This window comes from Monoraphidium neglectum (assembly GCF_000611645.1).
Source record: "Monoraphidium neglectum strain SAG 48.87 unplaced genomic scaffold scaffold02330, whole genome shotgun sequence".
Classification (NCBI taxonomy): Eukaryota; Viridiplantae; Chlorophyta; class Chlorophyceae; order Sphaeropleales; family Selenastraceae; genus Monoraphidium; species Monoraphidium neglectum.
In genome coordinates this window covers 1-9589 of record NW_014011298.1, presented here as the reverse complement: position 1 = coordinate 9589, position 9589 = coordinate 1, and the positions used below count along the sequence as shown (strand labels likewise).

General features: G+C 62.7%; 2 protein-coding genes across 2 annotated transcripts; both read left to right on the top strand.

The window, feature by feature from the left end:
* Positions 1–86: 86 nt before the first annotated feature.
* MNEG_10476 (major facilitator transporter) lies at positions 87–2799 on the top strand (the record flags this gene model as incomplete). Its single annotated transcript, XM_014041053.1, has 6 exons — positions 87–239; positions 499–1142; positions 1388–1476; positions 1790–1868; positions 2160–2269; positions 2555–2799. 6 exons carry the CDS (start codon positions 87–89, stop codon positions 2797–2799), a joined length of 1320 nt encoding a protein of 439 aa, XP_013896507.1.
* Positions 2800–8623: 5824 nt separating this feature from the next.
* Positions 8624–9262, top strand: MNEG_10475 (dolichyl-diphosphooligosaccharide--protein glycosyltransferase; the record flags this gene model as incomplete). The annotated part of the gene is made up of 2 exons (XM_014041052.1): positions 8624–8728; positions 9023–9262. The coding sequence occupies 2 exons, from the start codon at positions 8624–8626 to the stop codon at positions 9260–9262; spliced, it is 345 nt and encodes a 114-aa protein (XP_013896506.1).
* Positions 9263–9589: the final 327 nt, after the last annotated feature.

The following is a 9589-nucleotide window of genomic DNA, read 5'->3' as shown; positions in this document are numbered from 1 at the left end:
CCACCCCTGTGCTCATCACACCCGAACAAGCGCCCCGCCCTCGTTCGGATGTGGTACAGTACCCATCTTCATGCGTGTCGTGTCACATGCGCGTTATCTCCCCCCCCAAAACCAAAAACCTGCAGGGCCCCGCCTTCTCAGTGGGCAACCAGTACCGCTTTATGGCCGCAGAGCTGAGCCCCCCGGCCTTCAAGCCGCGCGCCATCTCCATAGTCGTGCTCTGCGGCGTGCCCGCCGCCGTGAGTGCCCGATCCCATGATCGCCCCATGCCTCCGCCCGCGCGTGGAGGGCCCCGGGCGTCGCGCCGGCCCCCGATGCCTCCAGTCTATTCAACACAGACTGCCTCACAGCAAAGCAACCTGCCAGCCGCGTGGCGATTTGTGCTCCGCCCCAATCTCAATTCCAGCCAAACAATTGTCCTGCTTGCACTGACGTCTCCCGTTTGCACCCAAGCGTCCCCGCTCACCACATCTTTTTTCCCCTCGCGGCGCCGCGCAGGCCGTCGGCCCCGAATTCGCGCGCCAGGCGCTGCTGGCGCTGCCCCCCATCGGCGGCTTCCTGGTGCTGATAGGCATCTACCTCCTGCTGATCTGCGCCATGCTGCTCGTAGACTGGCGCGCCCTCGCGCGGCTGGAAGCCCACGCGGACGCCGCCGCGCCCGCCGCCGCCGCCACGTGCGCCGCGGCGCCTCTGCCGGCAGGGCATGGAGCCAAATCAGGTTTGGTCTTGAAGGACTCAGAGGTTGGGGGGCAGCATGATGCTGTGATTGAGGTGCCGTCGTTGGCCGTTGTGAAGGGCAACGGCCAGCAGCAGCAGCAGCAGCAGCAGCAGCAGCAGCAGCAGCAGCAGCAGCAGCAGGAAAAGCAGGTGCAGCAAGCGCAGAATGGGCAGCAGCAGCCGAAGCAGCAGGAGCAGCAGGAGCAGCAGCTACCACAGAAGCAGCAGCAGCAAGCGGATAAGGGGCAGCAGCAGCAGCAGCAGCAGCAGCAGCAGCAGCGCCTGCCGCCTTCCGCGTCGTTGCCGGGGCGCCCCCTTTTGAGCTACAGGGAGCTGCTGCTGAATCAGCAGTTCCTAGTGCCGGCGGCGATCTGCGGCGGCAGCTTCATGGCGATGGCGGGCATCATGGCGATCACGCCCGTGCGGTGAGTCATGATGAATCAGTCACGGGGGTGGCCGAGCCCTGACGACGGCGATGCACGGGGTTGCTGCCAACGGGCAGGGCTGGCACGCCGGCCTTGTGCTTGCGTCATCGCTTTACATTCAAGAGTCAATTAGCTTCTGCGTTGGCGACTGTAACTGCTTGATCGCCTGTATAAAAGGGGAACGTCGCACCAGTTAGGACGCCCCCCCTGCAAGCTCATCCTCTCTTTACTCCCTTTCCTTGCAGGATGGCCATGGTGGGTGCTGGCGGGGCGCAGACCGTCAGCATGAGCACATGGGTGGTTGAGGCCCACATCGTGGCCATGTACATTCCCGGTGAGTCATCAGGGTTGACTCATGATGCGGGGCGGGTGTCGATCTGGCCTGCGCTCTGAAACGCTTATGATTCCTGTGTCTGGTACACCCTGCGGACGCAACGCGTGGCACTGGCAGGCATCTTGGCTGCCCTGTGCAGGCACATGCCTCACCCTCCCCTTTTCTTCCCCCGCCCTCCCCACCCACCGACACATGCACACGCAAGGCTGCCCTCCTCGACCCTTATCCAACTCCTGACTCTCAGCCCCCACCTACCCACCGACTCACATTCCCATGAACCCCTTTGCCCTACGGCACCCTCCAACCCCCACAGGGCTGCTGTCAGCTGACCTGATCAGGGCAGTGGGGGCCCCGGCATCGGCGGTGTTCGGCTGCGCCTTGCTGCTCGCTGGGTGCGTCCCGCAGCGGCGATCTCGCGCGCCCACCAGCCTCCATCGCCTTGCCCTGGCCCCTCCTGCATGCCTCCGCCCCCCAGCGCTCACGCGTGCTGCGGCACGGGCCGATCCTGCCATGAGTCACACTCCAGACCTCTCCCCCGCGCACCCCTGGGGCGTCATAGCTCCTCCAGCTGTCACCGCTGTTTGAATTCGTCGCGGATTCTGACGCCCACCGCCTTGCTCTTGTGAACAAAGTTTCAAAAAAGCCCAATGATCACAATCAACGCCACCCCTCCACCCCTGTAGCAACGCCGCCTACTATGGAGGAGACCACGAGGCGATATATTTCGTGGGCATGGTGGTCATCGGGCTGGGGTGGCACTTTGCGTACGTTGGGGCCACTGCGGCTGTCTTGGGTGGGTGTGGAGGGCGCCGACCGATACGGCCCAAGGAGGCCAGCGCTGGCGCTGCCTGCTCCGCCCGGCGCGTGCTAGAACGCGTGTCCTTTGGGGCAGGGGCTCGCTTATTGTCACAGGTTGCTGCTGCCGTTGCATTTGCTTATCTCAATGTAAGCGAGACGGACAACAACCTCAACACCAGCTGCATGGACGCGCTCACCTTTCTTGCCGCCAACCCCGGCCGCTCGAACCCGACCCGACCACACCCGACCCACCAACACCCACACGCATCGCCACCCACAGCCGTCTTTGCCCGGGAGCCGCGGCGGCGCTTTGTAGTTCAGGGTGCGACAGACACGGTCGTCATCAGCCTCTCTGGCACCGCCATCGGCACGTCCGCCGTGCTCAACCTGCGCTTCGGCTGGCAGGCGTTCATCTCCATATACATGGTCATCCAGGGCCTGCTGCTGCTGCTGGCATGCTGGCTGGCGTTCACCGCGCGGCGCGCGGCGCGGGCGGCGGCGGCGGCGGCGCGGCCAGGGGCGTGAGCCGCGGGCACGCGTGCCCCCGGCGCGTGGGCGCCGCCGGCCGCTGCGCCCGAGGGGTGGTCCCTCGTGGCAATGTACTTTCATGACCTCAACGGCTTGAGCTTGTCGGAGTTGTCCGATGTATCCATCCTCGTCAACTCTGTCGTTACTACTAAGCTTGTGTCTTTTACGCTTGTATTTTTTACGGCGTGTGTTGAAGCGGGTCACCTCCAAGGGACAGGGTAAGACCCTGTTGTGCGTGGTGCTGCCCAGCCAAGTGGGCGAGCGGGTAGCAAATAACACACCGCTATCCGGCCTTGGTTGTGACGGCTGTCGTCCGCCGCATGTCCGCGAACCGCATCGCAGCAGACGAGACCGTCCCGAGGTGGGGCTGCAGGGGACGACCAGGCGTATGCGCAAACCCACAACCATGCATGTCGCGTCAAATGCAATCCAGTCTAAATCCAGGCCCTTCACAACTCATGCACCTGCTCAATCCTGCATGCTTGGGTCCTCGGTCTCTTGCCGTCTGGTTCGAATCGACCTGATGCATTCTTGTCTGCAATTCTGTGACTCATGATAGTCATCGATGGCATGTTCGACGCAATTTAATCGGTGCAGCAATAGAAAATATCGCACTCGACTTGGTATACAGCATTGCAGGGACACATTCCAGCACTCTTATGGGTGCATGACAGGCTGACAGGGAGGCTGGGGTTACTGCCTTGAGTGCTGCCTGTCTCGTGGGTCGTCAGAATGCGGTTTGCATCGTGGCCTGCAGAATTTCCGTTCGCGTGCAGCCGGGTAGACAGCCTGCTTGGTGGTGTTCGCTGCTTGCACGAGGCACATCATTTCTGAGGACCTTTTGATGACCTGTACTCAGATGATCCGCCCTCTGCCCGCCACTCTGCTGTCATTGGCGCAGTGGTCCGACGTTTCAACGCATCGACTGCGGCGCTCGTAACAGCACCCTGTCTCACGAGTGCTTAGATACGTTGAGCTCCGGATTGGTTTCTGGTATACCTGCACGGTGCAACGTGTCAACACGAGGATAGTACGCAGCCTGCATTTGTCGATCTAGCTGTCATCGGCGTTCGACAGATCACACGCCTGGCAAGAAACAGCTTCTCTAAATGCAAGCAAGCCGCTCTCATGGCTCCAGCTGCGGAGGCTTCGTCGGCAGAGGCGTCCGGGGCAGCAGCGCTGTCGCCGCCGAGCACGCTTCTGCAGACCTCGGCTCTGCTCTGCAGCAGGCGCTTGCGCTGGACTCGTCTGCGGCCGCCACACACATGCCCGTTGGGTGGCCTGAGCAGTGCGTGGCCGCCCTTGCTCGGGTGCGCGACGCGGCGGCGGCGCTGGAGGGCCGCCTGACGCCGGCGCAGCTGCGGCTGCTGTCAGAGATGCGCCTGCACCTGGCGCTGGCGACGTCCAAGGGATGGGAGCCACAAGCTGCGTTCTTGGCAGGGGCTCTTGACGCCGTCTTTGAGGGAGGGGACCGCGGGGGCAATCCAATGCCGCGGGCGGCCACCCAAGCTGCGTGGGTGCCTCAGGTGGGGTGAAGGAAGCGGGGACTGATGCGGCCGGCAGTCGGTGTCATGTTGAATGGGCAACCTTGAACGACTCATCACCTCCGGTTGTTTTCCGTGCAATGAGCATGCCATCTGATTGCGTTGGCCCCACCTCTCGCAAACCAAGGCGTGGGACGCAGATCTAACCCGCAAAGCAGCCGAACTCACCACCCCGTTTTGCCTCCGACCCCGCCCGGCCGCAGCTCGCCGCCCTGCCCGACCTGGGCATGACAGTCTACGCCTGCCTGCGGCGCTGGCGGGACGGGCCCGTGGTGCAGAGCTGCGCGCACATCCTTGCCCAGATCTTCGGCCACCGTGCTTCCAAAGACCAAATGCTGCCCGGCGTCAAGCCAGAAGCCCTAGTCGGCGCGCTGCTCCCAATCGCCGAGACCGCGGCCGATCGCGGCGCGGCCAGCGCCGCTGTCGCTGCGCTCTGCGTGCTCGCCAGGTGTTTGTGCGGGCAGGCGCTCACCGAGAAACGGGAAGAGGTTGCAATAGACGCGGTCGGCGCCGCGCTTGGCGCCTTGGCGGCGGCCCTTGACAGTCCGCAGGGCATGGAGCCACGGGAGCTCTGGCGCAGCACAGGCGTCTTGCTGCCGCTCGTGCGGGATGTCTTCCATATTCAGGCCGTCGCCATTGCAAAGCCACGTCTGGCCGCGGCGTTGGCGAGCGCGCTATCCCGGGGCTCAGCAAGGGTGGTTGCGGCGCCTCGTGGCGGCAGCGGGGCTGTCGAAGGCAATGCTGGGGCTGCGGCCGCGGCCATGCTCAACTGCGTGTCGCTCATCACCGCCATGATGTCGGTGGTTGCATACTCGTGTGCGCACCGGGTGGCGGAGGAGGTGGCTGGTGTGCCTGGCGCGCTGCTGGCGCTCGTAAGGCTGCTGAATCATGACCAACCAGGTGCAAGGCGCGATGCTGCAAAGGTGCTCTCCCTCATCATCATTCAGCACCGCGACGATGCTGCTCTCAGTGCGCTCCGGCGAACGCCCGTAGCTGCGTCACTCGTCGCGCTTCTGCGCCGGGATGCAGGTGGAAGCCGGGAGGACTGTGAGGCGCAGAATCTCGCTTGTGCGTTGGCGTCGCTCCTTGCGGTGCCTGCGGCGTCTGACCAAGCCGAACCTCAGCTCCCTGATGATTCTATCAGCTTCCAGCTGGCCGCCTTGATGGCGGCATCACCCCGCGCCATGGCCACAGTGGCGCGGCAGCTGTCAGAGATTGCTGCACAACAGAAGTTTGAACGGATGAAGCATATCGCTTGCCTCATTTACAACGTTTTAAGGGCGGCGAGTTCCAGCCCCGATGACCCCACTGCGCTGCGCCACATCACTTCTGGAGCCCCGAGCCTCATGCCTGCTGTCGCCGGAGCGCTCGAGCAGGCGCTGGAGTGCACGGTTTGCCCCGCACTAAATCGCTGCAGCAAGCGCAGTGCAGAGACCGATATGACCCAGGCTTTGCGTCTGCTCATTTGCAAGGCGGAGGACTGCAGGGGCGCCGCCGCCGCAGTGAGGGCAGCGCAGCCCCGCCTCGCGGCGGCGCTGGCGCTGTCGCACACCCATGCATGCGCTCAGCAGGCGTCGTCAACAGCTGGCGTTGCAGAGAGCGCCGCACCTGAGGATGTGTTTGTGTGCGCCACACACGATCTGCTGCAGTTGCTGCAGGAGCCGCCGCAGCCGCGGGCGCCAAACCAAAGCCAGGAGTCAACGCCAAGCTTGTCCATGGGCCCATTTGGCACCCCTGGCCATGCCACCTCTGAGTCTGCCGCCATCGCCGCATCTGCCGCCAGTGCCACCCCCGCGCAGCCGCCTCACTGCTGCGGGGCGTGCGGCAAGACCGCCGCCGACGGCGCGCGGCTGCGGCTGTGCGGCGGGTGCCGCGCGGCGCGCTTCTGCTCTGACGCCTGCTACAAGGCGGCGTGGAGGGCGGGCCACCGGCGGGAGTGCAAGGCGGCGATGGCTGCGGCAGCGCAGGCGGCAGCAGGGCACATGGCGTCGGCGCAGGCGACGTCTTAAACACTGATATGCACTTTTATATAATTGCAAGGGTGCTGGTGGAGGCCGAAGCAAGAAACTTGTAGTCAGTGGGAAGTGCTGACCCTCACAACTTGCAGTCAGTGGGAAGTGTTGACCTTGACACCTCACAGATGTGCGAAACCCAGCTGCTGCTCCCGGTTGTGGATGAGCGGAGCCCACACCTTTCAACATTCAGTACTTTGAGTGGATCGCTAGGTCCCGAAGCAAACGCGAGGTTCCACAGTGGATTGCGCCGTACCAAAACAGACCAGCGCCACACTGCTGCTCCCCTGCAAGCACCGCTTGTCACCTCAATCATTGAGGTTCACATGTGATGACGGGCTACTATCTAGATCCGTGATCCGTGATCCGTGATCATGTTTAGCAACAATCATTCAGATCCACCGTCAGATCATACCACTCAACTTTCGCGGGCAGCGGCGGTTGTGCATGCAGTTGTGTGTCTCAGGGGATATATATAGCCTTGACGTGAAATTCACTTGAAAGACTGCGTCGGGCAGGTGGCCGCCATGTCGACGATTGCGAAGGTGGTGCGCCGCACGTTGGCGTCGCCCAAGGCACAAGAGCAGTTGCTGCGCATGTCGCTGCTGGTCCTCATATGGTTATGGTCCTTCTCCATCCGACTGGTGAATGGGGGCGCGGTACTTGCGGCGGATTGACAGCAATGGGTATGTCACGATTGAACTCCTGCCGTGACCAGAATGGCTGCATTAGTGCTGCCTGGAGAACTTGTGGTTGACTGGGGAGCTGTGTGGCAATGAATTGTGCCTGTGAGCGCTTGTACAACACAGCAGGATCAGCGGTTTCTTGGCAGCATCACAGCAGCAGCAGCAGCAGCAGCAGCAGCAGCAGCAGCAGCAGCAGCAGCAGCAGCAGCAGCAGCAGCAGCAGCACAACAAGAAGAAGAGCAACATGTTTGCCCACAGCGCTTGCAGCAGTTGTGCAACGGCGGCAGCCATTCGCATGGGTGTGCAATCTATTTGCATCAAAACAAGGGCATCCTGCCCAACTGCAGCAGCTCGATGCAGGCACATGCAAAGCCCACGGCACCTGCAGGACTTGACCGCGCATGTCAGCTCTCCATCTGCAATCCTGCGGTTCATGCACCCCCCCCCTCCCGACCCCGTCCGCGCACCTGCACTGTCTACACACATAAACACGCATGCCGTCTACACACATGAACACGCACGCAGTTCTCCGTGCTTCGATATGAGAGCGTCATCCATGAGTTTGGTGAGAGGGCCCATGCCTGGGGCGAGATGTGGGGCGGCGCTTTTTACAGGGGCCTGCACGTGCTGCTGTCAGTTCGTGACCGACTGGCTTGAGGCTTCAAGTTGGCTGCCTGGTGATTTTAAGGCTAATTTTATGTGGATGCCTTGGAGGCGTCAATGTGTGTAGCCGTTATGCGCGACACGCCGTGTTGCAGCAGCCCGGGCCCCAGGTGGTGACCGTCAGCGCAGCTGCCTGGGCGAGCACCCGCCGTCAAAGGCGCCACGTGTGTGCGCGCCCGCCTGACGCCTGACACCCCTGGCTCACGCCATGACCCTTTCGCCCCCTGCCGGCCCAGACCCATATTTCAACTACCGGTCTACCATCAAGCTCGTCTCAGAGGGCTTCCACGAGTTCTGGGTGAGGCAGCCGCTCTGCTGAGGCGGTGGCAGCTCCTTCTGCAGCGGCTGTGGCGCTCGCAGCATCCACGGCGCCGCCTGCATGTGCGGCTCGCTGGTCAGACCCGTCGACAGCCGAGCAATCGGCTCCCTTGACGCCTGGCGCATCAAAGCATGACCCTACCTCAACATCCCCAAATCAAGGCGTGGCACCTCGTTTGCAATGTGGCCGCACAACCCCACCCAATGCCACTCACTCTGGCCCATTTTTTCCCGCACCATCCGCCCAGAACTGGTTTGATAGTGACAGCTGGTACCCCCTGGGCCGCGTCGTCGGGGGCACTGTGTGAGCACCCCCTGCAGCTCCGTACCACATCTGTGCTGCACGGCGCGCCCCTCGCAGCGATCCGTCAAAATTGAACCGGGGATGCTCGCTCACCGGGGCAGCAGCCTGCATTTACAGGCCACACCGACTGTGTGTTGATGAATAGCTGCCACTTCACTTGTCTGGGCCCCTGACAAGGACAGCTCAGGCGCCCTCTACATTTGACTGATCCGTCCTCTTGCCGCCCCCCTTGCGCCCACCTTGGGCGCCACGTGCGCGCGTTCGAATCTTCAAATCAACAGCTACCCAGGCCTGATGATCACTGCAGCCGCAATCTTCAACGGCCTCAAGGCCGTCACCGCCACCCTGCAGCTGCGCGATGTGTGTGTCCTCATGGGGCCGCTCTTTGCTGGCAACACGGTGCGATACAGCAGCGGCTTTAATGCAGGGAGGGCTGGTTGAGAGTGCGTGCCTGCTGTGCCGTGGCAGGAGTGGGGAATGCCCAGCACGCGCACAATTTCACGCATGCATTCACACACACAAGCACAGACACATGCGTCCCAGCAGGCATGCGGCGCTCATGCTTAATTGCAGACACGCATGCACGTGCACACCCTCACACATGCGCACACCTTCACACACGCGCGCACGCACACACGCGCGCGCGCGCACACACACACATACACACACACACATGCATTCCACCCACACCAGGCCATGGTGGCCTATCTTTTCGGCAAGGAGCTGAACGGCACCGGCACTGGCCTCGTCGCCGCCGCCCTCATGGGCGTCGTCCCAGGCTACGTGTCCCGCAGCGTGGCTGGCTCTTTTGACAATGAGTGCATCGCCATCTTTGCGCTGCTGGCAACGTTTTACCTGTTTGTGAGGGCCGTGCGGCTGGGGAGCATCGCATCTGCGGTGGCCGCCGCCGGCGGGTGCGCACTTTGGCGCTAGGGAGGGGGAGGGTTGGCTTCAGCAGAACAGGTTGGAACGCACATGTTGGTCTTGCCGGGAAAGCGAGCAATACATGAAGCAATGCGCATTGGACTGTGAGGTATTTGCCGGCATCAACCCCTCGGAAACATCCGTTGTCTCAGCTGTGCTTTGGCCGGCCTCGTCCCCGTCTGCTCCCCGCCCTCAGGACCTCTGACCATGCGCGCCTTGCCGTACTGCCTTGCTCCCCTCCTGCTGCTTTCCTGCCCCTTTGAACGCCCGACAAACCAAATCTCTGCCCTCTCTGACCTCCACACCTCAACCCCCTCCCTTCCCTCACCTTAACCC